Here is a 13,503-nt window from a genome sequence, read left to right on the forward strand (position 1 = left end):
GCAATTGGGAAGAGAACAAAATGCTGCAGTTCCATAAGAGACACTACTGCCATAACAATACAGTTTCAAGGTTGCCCCAGCATTACAGAACTTAAAATACCCTCTTTCTACTATAGAATAGAATGCAGTAGTTCTGCAATAGGAAAAGCACAATTACTGTCACAGCACTGGTATTTCCTGCCCTAGTTCTGTTGTGCTTTTCGCAATTTGTTATAAGTGTCTTCTGTTTTCTTTTTTCCTAGTACCTGGTAATGGATTATTATGTGGGTGGTGATCTGCTTACCTTGCTTAGTAAGTTTGAGGACCGGTTACCTGAAGAAATGGCTCGCTTTTATTTGGCTGAAATGGTAGTAGCAATTGATTCTGTACATCAGCTGCATTATGTCCACCGGTAAGTATAATCAATGGAATATATGAATCTTCACTATTTGATCTAAAGCAATGCTCACATTTCAGCTCCAGAAGAAAATGAGGGAAATACTTAGTTGTTCTTTAAAGAATTACAGCACTGAAAATTAGCCAGATGATTTTGTTGCTTTTTGTTATTAGTTGACTTTTTGATAAAACTGGAGGAAACGCTTTGGTGGTATTCAAACTTTTTTCATCTGTATGAGTTTCACTAAATCAGTCCTTTGGAGGCTTGGCTGAAACAGCATTTAATATTATCCAGTAACACATGGAATAACAATACTTGCATATCATTTGTGTGCTGTATAAAATTTGCTATGAAAAGTATGGTTTGTTTTTAGGATAGATGCTTTGCAGAATCAGGATTTGCATTTGGAATGAGACTTGAAGTTTGATTCTTGTATACGTCATCAAAGAGATCAAATACTGGTTGGTTTGTGTCCGGAAAATTAATGGATAAACTTATTTGTGCAGATAATTTAGAAGCTAGTTTTGTCTCTTTTAATGCAGAGATTATCCGTAAAAGGGTTTTAATGCTAAAGGCAGGCAGAGATATTTCCATAATTTATCAGTATTTGCTTAGGTCTGAGATCTTTGAAACCAATTTCTATAAAAGAATAAGGACACGATCAATTCTTCCACAAGATCCATGCAGATAGCACAGTGTGAAATCTCTGTTTGAACTCATTCACACCAGATAAGTTATGTGTACCATACTTTGTCTCTTCCATGTGAACTTTGCACAAACTGCTGCTTTGGGAGGGCATCTAGCATCCCAGGTCTAAGATATAAAGATATAAATTCTACAATACTTTCCAGGGAGTAAGTCCCTCTGAATTTAGCTGGACTTAATTTTGAGTAGACAACATAGTTTTGTGCTGTATATTGTTTGTTTGCTTGCTTGCTTGCTTGCTTGCTTGCTTACTTACTTATCGCCCTTTACCCAGAGGTTTCTGGGTGGTTCACAGAACAATATGCAGCTGATAGATTCATAGAAGATAGCGAGCTTGTGGGTGTCACTGAATTAGATTGTGGGTGTGTTTTTAACAAATGGATTCTATTTGTGACTTGGCTATGAAGTTCTGAACATACCGGTTTTGAGGTTTCAGCGTTCCAATAATATTCTAGTGTATTTATGATCTTAGTTTGGGCCTATGCACCATGTGTTGACTGTGCTGCTGTGTAACTTGTAAATAATTTTCAATTCTTGCTTATATAACTACTGAAATAGAAGATTAAAACCAGCACAGAAAGGACTAAGATTTGACTTGACATACTGCTGAAACTAAATTTGTCAAAATTATAATGAAGTATTTTTGAAGAAGGTGGTTGTGGTTACTAGATTTACTGTGTTGCTTGTAGTCTGCAAGGAAAATATTTGCGTTAGAACAGTTAGAGGATTGAAAAGCTAAACGTGCACAATTTTGAGGCTGTTATCTTGTTCTACTCTGTACTTCATTGCTACTGAATGTCAGTTTCTGAATATAATAAACAGTGACTTTATGACTGTAGTGGTATGTGCTTCTCACCTATTTGATGCTTGCTTTATGACTTTTATTGAGACTCTCCAAGACTGTGTTGCAGTAAAATTGCATCATTGCTTTCTTGCCTGTAACTCCCATCTTGCTATTCCATTTCGTTGAGGGTTTTCCTGCTAAATAGAGAGTTGTGTTCTGCATACCTTCCAAACATAGCTTGAGTTAACTGCAATTAAAGGCCTTCATGTTCTGTGCCTTCCTTATGTCATTCTGGTTACATACATGGGACATTGTAGCATCCTTAGTTAATGTTGTGTGAATTCCAAACATATTTCTAGTTGACAAACTGATTCTGTTTCTTTCCTACGATATTATCTATGTGTGTTCATATATTTTCTTACAAAAACTGTCTCAAAAAGAAAAGTACTGTAATGGAATATTGATTTCTTGAGATCCAACACTTCAGCAGGAACTACAGTAGCAGATTGGTTGTCTAAGGAAGCTGGATGATTACTTAACTGTGAAATTTCTTTGAATGTTTATTGAAGATTGCCATATTTATTATATTGCATATTATGTTATTATTTGAGAAACTATATTTTGATTCATGGTGTGAACCAAAGTTATTTTGTTTTTGTTTGGAGGGGCAATACTAACCATTAGTGGATGGTTGTGTGGTTCAATTCAAGGTAGGTTTACAACCTAAATAACTTGGGAGAATAGTAGAGATAGGTTAGGCTGAAGGAGCATTGAAATCAAAGTTGGTTAAATGGGAAGAGCAACAGCAGATATTTCAGAGCAGATGAAACTCTAGTGATCCTGAGACTTAATAGAAATACATAGGATGGCAGGAAGAAAAGTCAAAAGCTTCCAGGGCAGTAAGATTAAGAATGAAAAAAGGGAGGTAGCACATGGGACTCTGAATAGCTCTGTTGGTAGAGCATGGGACTCCTAATCTCAGGGTCATGGGTTTGAGCCCCACATTGGACAAAAAGATTCCTACATTGCAGGGGTTGGACTAGATGACTCGTGTGGCCCCTTCCAACTCTGCAGTTCTGTGATTCTAGAACTTTCAGGAAAAGGAGGAGGATGTTCCTAAGGAGCAGAATGTGCAGTTAGAGACACGTGGGAGAAAGACTGAAGAGAATAACAGGGCAAGTGAAAGCTGGTGGACATTACTGGTGTGATATGTGTCAATGGTGTGATTGCATGGATGAGGTGGTGAAGGATTTTAGGAACGTGGCAAGGAAATTAAACATAGCAAGAAATGGCAAGCATTATGAGCAATGAAGGCTCTGAGAAATGGGCAGTGGCTTGACATGGAAAGGAGTGGAACTGAAAAGAGTGGATGCAGAGTAGAAAGGACTGTCCTTCAGTGTGTCAGCGTTACTGCAGCAGCTATGACTAAATTATTTGGGCCTTTCCATCTTGAGCCATCGTTTGACTGCAGTGCATAACATTCTGTAATATTTTCCATCTTCAAATGGTTAAGCACACCAGAGTTAGATTAGCTGTTAGTTAAATTAGATGTTTGCAGGCATGCTTCTTGTCTTGCTCATACTCCTTTCATAACAGATTCCCATGTCTTTCCTAGTATTGCTTGCAGCTTTTGCCAACGAGACTGGCTTGCCTGTTTCATAAATCTCCTCGTTATATCCGAAATGACATATTTTATCACTTGGATTGCAGTTTACACAAACCATGCTTGTAAGGCATAGTTTTCTTTCAAAAATTAAAAACTGCAAAAGTTGTTAACTTGACCAATCATTGAAATGTGACCCATTTCCCTTTTATTTTACTTGCAGCTGTAACAGTAGAAAGAAAAGGGGGGAAATTGTATGTGCCAGTGCTCTGTTCTAGAGGAAAGCCTGGGAACTTTCCCTGTCTAGAGGAAGCATTTGACAAGATGACTATTTTCCAGTACTTAATAGAGGTGACAAAAACCTAAGCATGTGTTTCACAAACTTCAGGTAGGGGCAGGGAACCTCAGGCCTGGGGGCTGATTGTGGACTCCAGTCCTTTCTATTATCAGGGGGTCTTATTCTTTGTTCCCACTCTGCCTTAGCTAATTCTGTTTTAAAGGGGGATGGATCACTGAGCTCTTGTTTTTAAAAGTGTGTGAATAGGCTTAACATGCCTTCTGTAATTCCTGGATTAATTGAAATATTTAAATTAATTTAGTTGTTATCCCAGCATAGGAGAGTGACTTTTTAAATACTTCTTGGGAAGTAATGGTTCACAGAAATGAAACAATAGGAAAAGAAAAGAAAAAAATAATGCACAATACTTAAAACAAATGACTCACCCAAAACATCTTATAAAAAATTAAGAGAGCCAGAGGCTGGAGAACATAGTTCAATAGAGCTACTGCTGTGCACTTTGAATGAAAATATAAAACAGTCAAACATTTGATGTTCTTATTTTTTATTTCAATTAACCTTGATTAGTTTTCAGTTAACCTTGATTGACCCTTTTTTCTGATTCATTTGATTATTGTATCCTATATAGTAACATTGTTATATGATAAAAATAAACATGCCAGATAATAGCTTCAGTCACACAAAAGAAGCACATATTTGGGAGGGCCTCCCCTACCTTTTCTCTTTCTACCATGCCATCAAAATTTTATTCCACTTGCAGTTTAATACCCATGGGCAAAACAGCACCTGGGTGGCACATTTGTGCTACCTTGGGTTCCATGACAGAAGAAAGATTGGATATAAATGTAATAAAAATGAAACTGATGGTCCATCAACAGTGTTTTACGGAATGCCACTTGAACACTATTATTTCTTTTATACAAGTTGGCCACAGTAGAGCCATAGAAAACCCTAGATCAGTAGAGCAATAAAGCAGATGGCATGGCAGTGAAGCAGCAATTGAGTTCCAGCTATAGCTGTTACTGGGAAATAGCAGGGTTTTCTTACTGTAAAATTGCAAATAGTTAACTCTGCCTCAGAGCCCCTGTTTCATCGTTTCAGTACTTTGCTACATTTATCTAATAGTTGTCCACAGTAGATTGCTAAGGACTGTTTGCTAATCTGTGAGAGCCACAAGTCCATTATGCTAGGCATCAATTGCTTATGACAAAAGCACAAAGTACTCTTCTTTGGTCAAAGATTAAAAACTCCCCAGAAATACTTTCCATTTATTATTGGGCAAGCCTGTGCCTGTTAAAGATGGCCAAGTGACAGAACTGGGGCTCTTTTCCATACCCCTACATCATAAATAAATCTAGTGATTTATTTTTAGCATTTATTAGTCATCTTCAGAAATTTCCCAAGGCAATGTAAGGAAATTAAGCTTGGAATTTCTGATGAAATGTGATTATGTTGAGGCCAAAGGAAACCTAAAGAGCAAAGACAGAATTAGTCTGAAGCAGAATAGTACAGCTGCTTTTAACCTAAGAATGATTTTTGTTTGTGTTCTTAATAAATGGTATTCATTTGGAATATTACATCTGCTACATCTGACATATGTTAAAAGCAAATTTCCAGTTTATTTATATTTGTGGTTTTCTATGATAATAAAATCCTATTTGTATAATAATACAATAATAATAATGTACAATACTGTTAGAGTTCAGAACTTGTGTGAGCAGAAAGCTGATCGTTTAGCTCCAGAACTCAGCAACCCATTTTAATACTGAGGGCTTTCTCAAGTCCTTTGGGTTCCCATTTTGTGAATACTAATAGAAAACAAGAATATGCAGCTGGCCACTACTTACATAGTCCATTCCAGACAGAATGAAAGCAGAGGGTCAGCATGCCACTGCCCCATAATGTCCTGAGCTTCAGTGACTTCAGAGGAAGAAATTGGGCTGAAATAGCAATGGATAATGTGGATACATATAGGCTGAGTTGTATGATCTCAAAGCTTGCTTTCTCCTAGAGTTATAACATCAGCAATTTCCTACTTGCCTAAACTGTGAACAGGACTATAGTACTTTGTTATGGAGGTTTAGACTAGGTAAGCAGACTAAGCTCAGCAGGGTCATGTACTATATGAAAGTATGTGTGTGTGGGGGGGGGTAATTTCCCAGTTAATTATTTTCCCACCCTGCAATTCCTCATAGGCCCTCAGTTTGTTTAGTTGTAATCCTGAGAACACTATGAACAATTTAGACCTATATGTTCAAATAAATATATACCTTCTTTTCAAGAAAAGGGAGGAGGATAACAAGATGCATACTTTTCAAGCTATGCATGTTGACTGTTGATATTCTTCCAATTTTGGGTATCTACTTCAACATATAGTCCAGTACAGTTTGCTGCTTCTCAGTCAGTGATTTTTCAAAGATTACGCTTTTTCCTTTACCTAAGAGGGAGGAACATGTGTAGTGGGTGTTCTGATTCTTTCCTTTTTTCACTACTTCAGGTGACATCAGAAATAGTTTATTACCATTTAGTGCATTTGCACAAAGAGACTGTGAAACAGCAGGTGGAAAATTATCTGTTTGAGCAGACAGATCAAAAACGTCTGTCGCACTTCCTGGGATTACAGCTAAATTACCAGTGATGCCAAACCTAAATGTTGATACCTTGTCACTTTTAAAAGAAAATTGGACCTTTCCTAATCATGTAAATTATGATTTGCTCATCAAGAGTCGCATTTTTATGAGGTATATGCCTAGTTGAGCAACACATAGCTGGGCTAATTGATGCTAGGCTTTTCCTGATGTCTTTCAAAAGGGTTTGTCGAGAGCTGCTATTGATTCAGGTGCAGTTGTGTTTATATAGTTTAAAAGCTAACAAAAACATTTCAGAAATCTTAACAGTTTCTTGAGCAGCAGGAAGTAGTGATATTATCGCCCCTATAGTTCAGCTGCTTTCAAATAGCAAAACTGGCTAAAATCCAAGCTGCAAAATTTTAAGGAAGCAGAGTGGAAATATACCTCAGAAGAGGAACAAAGTAGACAGGACATCTTTTGTGTCTTGTGTCACTGATTTAAAAACCAAGCAAACCTAAAAGACGGTTTAAAAGAAGGCCTGAGATTGGGACCATGATGCGGTGAGATGAGACATGGTATTGCCAGGGGTGGAGGAGTGATTCTGATTGGGACTACATGAGGGCAAAGGGTTATATTCCCCTCCTTGCATCATGGTCCTGACCTACCTGCCAAGACAGCTGGTTTTTAAAAAATCAATCTTGAAAGGGCAAATTGAACTCGATGGAAACCTGATATATAGAAGTTAAGAAGTATTTGGCTTTACTGGGACCAGTATTGCCCTATCTGCATCGGTAACAGGATTTTTATGGACCCCATATAAATTGATCAACCAAAAAGCTTTGCTCAGAACCAGTCATCTAAATATCTCCTTGTATTGCTTGGATTCTGACATTCAGGTTTTTAGAAAATTCATAACTTAGGGCAAGGTCATGAGTACCAGAGAGCAACTTGTAAGAGCCTAAGGATGGTATTAAGCTGAGAGCAAGTGAGGCTGTTCCCCACCACCACCCAAGGTTGCTGTGTATCCCCAAGCCTTAACAGGTTTGCTCCTGTTTAGGCTCCAACCAACATGGGATGGGAATCTTGTACAGGGCTCACCGAATGGAATCTGGAGGAAGTGGGAAAGGAACCCTTTTTTTTCCTCCATATCCTTCCTCCATTGTGTTACAAAGTGCTAAGGACTGGTTGCTCGCCTTGAACCTCAGTACTTTAGTCTGTGTATATGTGTGTGCGTGTGCATGGGGAGAGAAATCTGGACAGTGAAAAGGAGGAAATAAACTTTTAAACAATCCCCTTCTAAGACCTCTTCTGAAGCATGGGAAGAGATTATCTGTAACCATTTGGCACACATCCCACCACTCCGGACCACATCTCCCCAATGGAGGGGTGTGTCTGTGTCTCTCTCTCTGTGTGTGTGTGTGTGTGTGTGTGTGTGTGTGTGTATAAGAGAGAGAGAGAGAGATACAGAGGAAAAAGAAACATCAGTCCATAAAGTAAATTAAGAAAACACCTCATTCTTTGCTCACCAGCTGCTATGAATGTTTGTTCACACAGTGTATGTAAACACACATGTTTCGGAAGTCTGCCTACTACTAGCCCTTTATAATAATTAGAATTCCTAGCGTGCACGTGTTTTACATGTATTACTTCTGTTGCATGCAATGCTGAAATTTAATCAGCAATAGAGATTTATAATTACATTTGCATAATGGCAAGGGCTCTTACTTTTGAATTATTTCACCTCAGAAAAGGTCACAAGCAGTCACTTACAAGAGGTTTGTTAGCTAGTTGGAAAACAAAGAGGCAACTAGATAATAAATAACATTGCTTAAAGAGTGGCAATGGGATTAACTGGTAAGTGATTCTAATTTTATAAGTAGCTGATATGCTCCTTATATAGTATTTAATGTTCACCAGCAAAATAATAATGATAACATTTGCTTTAATTCTGTAATTCTTAAAACTTGGCATAAGAAAATAAATAAATGGAGGGAAGGCAATATTTTTTAATCCTTGATTTTCATTCCTTGGATTTGATTTTTAATTATTATATTTAGTTCACTGAATGAAAAATATGATCTATTCTTAATGCTCGGTTTTTCTTGGCTTCTGAGTGTTGCTAACCTGCTTCAGAGGGTGAATTTGATTGGTTTCCTTGCAGAAAAATATGCAGAAATGGCGTGACCAGCTGGATAATCAATATCTCCTTGTAAGGGGCTTACTAACCTGGCGCAAACGATAGACACCTGGAATTAAAGAGTTATGAGTCCCATAACGGAACCAACTTCACTTTCGTTGACCCCTAATTTTCTTCATTTCAGCAGTATGATTAAGAAAGGTGGCATGCTATTACTGCTATTGTTTAAACAACTAGGAGTCAAAAATGGTTGCCAATCTGCTTCAAATTACCCAGAGATCTAACAGTAGATCCAGATCTACCATTTGTCTACCCTTGCTCTCTCTCTGTTTCTGGGTTTTCACTTTTCCATGAATATCTGCATGGGTTTCCCTTAAAATTGCTCACAAACTGTTTATTTCTGGACAAAGTAATTTGAAAGATAATGTGTTGGAAAATACATGTGGGATAAACATACTTGAATTATCTGACACTCCCCCCCCCGCCCGATCTTTCCTGAAGATTTTAAAATAGATTCTGTATAGCCCACAAGAGATTACAGGTATTAACGTTCCTAGTAGTTTGGATTTGTGATCTACTTAATCAGGTCTGAATTTCAACCCCCACCTGACATTATGCAGTGGGATATTTTCATCACTCCTTTCCTCCCTTTCATATATAGGTTACCTGATTAGCCTAGCCTTACTAACATGGTGGTCTCTAAGTAGCTTATGCTCATTTTAACAGGGACTGTAATTAGATAATTGAATGTGTAGATTTATTTTGAGACATTTTCAGGCATAAGAAAGTTATGTAATTTAGAATATTTTATAAGAATATACATACATACACACATACATACATACATACATAATTTTATTTATATGCCACCTCCCCATACTTCAAACCATACTCAAGGTGGCTTGCAACATGAAAAAATACATAATTACAAAAGTAATATCAGTAAGAGCAGCAAAACCCCTACAATGCCCCAACCCAAGAGTCTGTTCAGCAACCTCAACTTTTGTAGCTGGAGTCAGTCAGGGCCCTCCCCTCCCAGACCCGGTGGGAAAAGGTCTGCAAATCAAGGAGCAGGTCTCCCTGCCAAGATGGTCTCTGGCCTCTTCAGCATCCTAAACTTTTGTAAATGGAGTCAGTCAGGGCCCAACCCCCCCCCCCCCAGCCAAATAGAAATTGTAAGAACTGTTGTAGAGCTGTAGGGAAATCGTCTATTCAGTATGATATTCTTTCACTTGGAGTGGCTAGTGCCACTTGCTTGGAAAGGGATGTGAAAGAGACAGTGTCGCTGTGGATACCCTTTTAGCTTCAGCATTTTTTAGCCTGAGAACTAATAACCTAGATAAATAATACTGAGTTTATTAAGGGCGCTCTTAGCCATTTTATTTGGACATTCAATAGCAGAATAATAGTGTTCCGCAATTAAAACTTGGAAAAGGTATATCAAAATTTTACAGCCACTTTGCTCTGTAGTTTGTATTTCATTTCCCTTTTTAAACAACCTTTAAATAGCCAGGGCATTTTCTGTTCCCTAGAGGGTTTTGGCAGAGGTCTTGGCTGCAGGGGTCACTATTACATAGTGAGTGTTCAGCTAGTAGAGCATTCTGAAGGGTTTGCTTGCCTTGGGAAGAAAGGCCTTGGAAATGTTTTCTGTATTAATTTGTGGGGGTAGAGGCTTGCACATTAGTTACTGGGGAAATATCCCTTAAGAGACTAGGATAAACTCACTATGGACAGTGATGAGCTCTGCTTTGAGGCCATGATAACAGATGTGGCACCAAATTGGGTTCTACCCTCCAGAGAAAGACAAAACAAGCTTGCTCCATCTTCCATGTGGCAGCCCTTTAGAAATTTGAAGGGCTGTCACATGGAAGATGGAGTAAAGTAGAGAGGACCAGAGAACTCCATTTGGCCCCCAGGCCTGAGGTTCCCTATCCGTGACCCAGGCTGTCCCTCACTTCAAGTCTTCAAGCCAAGGCTGGACTGCCATCTTCTGGGAATGCTCTAGCTTGGACATTTGTGCCTAAGCCTGTCTGTTGTTATATTTTTAGTTCTACTGGTTGTTGGGAAGCATATAAGATATTTGTTGTTTTTTTATAATGGGCTGCATTTTTATGTAACCCAGGTAGCAATTTATTTCTACCAGTTTATTTCTACCAGAGAGCCAGTGTGGTGTAGTGGTTAAGAGCGGTAGTCATGTAATCTGGGGAACCGGGTTCGCGTCTCCGCTCCTCCACATGCAGCTGCTGGGTGACCTTGGGCCAGTCACACTTCTTTGAAGTCTCTCAGCCCCACTCACCTCACAGAGTGTTTGTTGTGGGGGAGGAAGGGAAAGGAGAATGTTAGCTGCTTTGAGACTCCTGAAGGGGAGTGAAAGGCGGGATATCAAATCCAAACTCTTCTTCTTCTTCTTCTTTGAAGAAAGGGTAATAAATGTAAGTAAGTAAATGCAACTTTGCTTCTGTATATAATGGACTTTTCCATTCAAAGCACATTAGATCTCCCATTTTGTTGATTTTGCACAATAATTTTTACTTTGAGCATACTGCTCCACTAATCCAAAATCAGAGCAGTTTCCATCTGACTTAAGCAGATGGATTTCTTTATTTACTTAAAATGTGAAGTTGCTCTAGATTGCAGTCCATAGTAAAGTAAATAGTATTTATTTGTTTTGTTTTTTTTTAAAAAGGGTAGCATATGACAACATACATATATTGCTGTATGTTGATATGGTGGTGTTTATTTCCATTTTCTTTCTGTTCAGTGGAATTTGAAGCCTTATCCTATGCATGTTTACTTAGTCCTTTTGTCTTCAGTTGGATTTACTCACACGGAACAATGTATAGTATAGTAATATTTTTTTTAATCCAGAGATGTTTTGATGTGGCTGTACTACCTTGCATCCCCACAAGTAAAATGGTAGGAATCGGTTCTTTGGTAGTCTAGTCTCAGTCAGTGCCAGTGTTTGTCCATTCTTCATGGAGAAAGGGAGTGGCTTTGCTAGTTGTGTCAAAATAGAACAGTATAAAAGGTATCTGGCCTATATTTAGTTAGAAGTAAAAGAGGTGAAAGTCTTTCTAAAGACTGGGGTTACAGTATCAGGTAGCAATTTATATTATAACAGCTGAACGTATTTTGGATTCCTCTGTAGCTTCTCCTTTTCAGGATTCCTTTGACAGATGGTATCCACAGATGGATGTAACATTCTTAAGGAGATTATTCTTTTTACTCCTTTATCAGCCAGCAACTCCTACTACCACACGGGTCTAAAAGCTCTCACATGAATTAGCCTTATACTTAGCAGACTTTAATTATTTAATCTTTAAACCATGCTACAGACTTGTGTTAGTGGTATTAACAAGTTGTCTACAATACTTACATTTTCAATAACAAGGTTTGTATCCTAACCATGGTTGACTTACCAACCCAGCTTCATAGTATACTTCATGCTACAGTTTTTCTGATTGTTTTTCTGTCTTCCTTTTTTTTTCCTTGCCACTACCAGGTTTTCTCTTGGAACTCTGTTCAGTCTGGAAATAAATATTTACATGGGTAATTCAATTACCTTAATTCATTTGCCTACCTTTATATAATTCATAATTCAGAGGTAGGCAGTGTAGGACCTCTAGTTTACATTATGTGTTCCACTCCCATCCCTGACCATTATCAATTCAGATTAGGGGTTATGGAAGTTGTAGCCCAAAACATCAGAAGAACAGCAGTTTGGGGAAGGCAGTATAGACTTTGCATTGCCTGTTTCCCCTTTTATGATGTTATAGCAACACATCATGCTATAGTCTGCATGTTAAAAAATATGTATTAATTTATTTATATGGAAGATTGTAGAAGCCAGGCATCCTATAAATTGCATTTTAGAATCTGCACCACAGTATGGAAACTGTAACTTGAAAGCCATAATCCTTTAAATTGCTGAATCAAATGGGTGAATCCTCTGGAGCATATTGTTGGTGTAAAATTTCCTTTGAGGAATGCAGAGCCTAGCTTGAAAGACAGCAAGCAGGATGGCTAAATCAAGAATAATATTGGGCAGCTGTACACATTTGAAAAGGAAGAATACTCCCACCCTTGCAGCCAGGCTGTATAGATGGCTGTTATACGAAATGCAGAATGTTAAATCACAGAAGTAAGGTAAAGGTAAAGGTAAAGGGACCCCTGACAATTAAGTCCAGTCATGAACGACTCTGGGATTGCGGCACTCATATCGCTTTACTGGCCAAGGGAGCCGGCGTTTGTCTGCAGACAGCTTCTGGCCAGCATGACTAAGCCGCTTCTGGCGAACCAGAGCAGCGCACGGAAACACCATTTACCTTCCCGCCAGAGCGGTACCTATTTATCTACTTGCACTTTGACGTGCTTTTGAACTGCTAGGTTGGCAGGAGCTGGGACTGAGCAACGGGAGCTCACCCCATCGCTGGGATTTGAACCGCCGACCTTCCAATCAGCAAGCCCTAGGCTCATGGGTTTGGATCACAGCGCCACCCGTGTCCCTGTAAAACTCCTGCAGCCAATCAGAAGCCCCGTTGGACATCTGGGTTCCAAAGAACATTTGCAAACTGGAACACTTACTTCCCGGTTTGCAGCATTCAGGAGCTAAAACGTCTGATTACCAAGGCATTTGGGATTAAAGGTACGACTGTATGGTGATCTTACATGATCACATACAGTAATGCTTTGAGTCAATTTAGGCTTAGATAGTGTGGTTATTTCTTGACTTGCATGTGAGAAGTTTTTAGAGCAAGGCAAAAAAATACCTCAAGAAAACTTCCTTCTAGCTCCTGCCTTCATAAAGGAGACTTGAGGGACAAGTTAAGGGTTCATAAAGTGTTTCCCCCTATTGCTGCCGTTTCCTTAAATTGGATTTTACGGTTTGATTGATTTTTTTTCAATTGTCTTAATTGGATTTTATTGTTAATGGTGTTATGTTGATTTTGTAAGCCACCTTTGGAAGTTTGTTAGTAGAGAGGCATGGTATGCATATTTTAAATATGATATTCATAAGTTTTGTGAGACCT

The 13,503-nt window shown here is 38.6% G+C and overlaps 1 protein-coding gene across 6 annotated transcripts in view; it reads left to right on the plus strand.

Annotated features, from left to right (window-relative positions):
- CDC42BPA (CDC42 binding protein kinase alpha) overlaps positions 1 to 13,503 on the plus strand; it is a 154,569-nt gene that overhangs the window by 52,657 nt on the left and 88,409 nt on the right. For all 6 annotated transcript variants that reach the window (XM_083604445.1, XM_083604446.1, XM_083604447.1 and 3 more), the window contains exon 5: positions 243 to 391. In XM_083604445.1, coding sequence (XP_083460571.1) covers positions 243 to 391 — 149 coding nt within the window. The remainder of the gene's footprint in view (positions 1 to 242; positions 392 to 13,503) is intronic.

Source organism: Podarcis filfolensis (assembly GCF_964270895.1).
Source record: "Podarcis filfolensis genome assembly, chromosome: 3".
Classification (NCBI taxonomy): Eukaryota; Metazoa; Chordata; class Lepidosauria; order Squamata; family Lacertidae; genus Podarcis; species Podarcis filfolensis.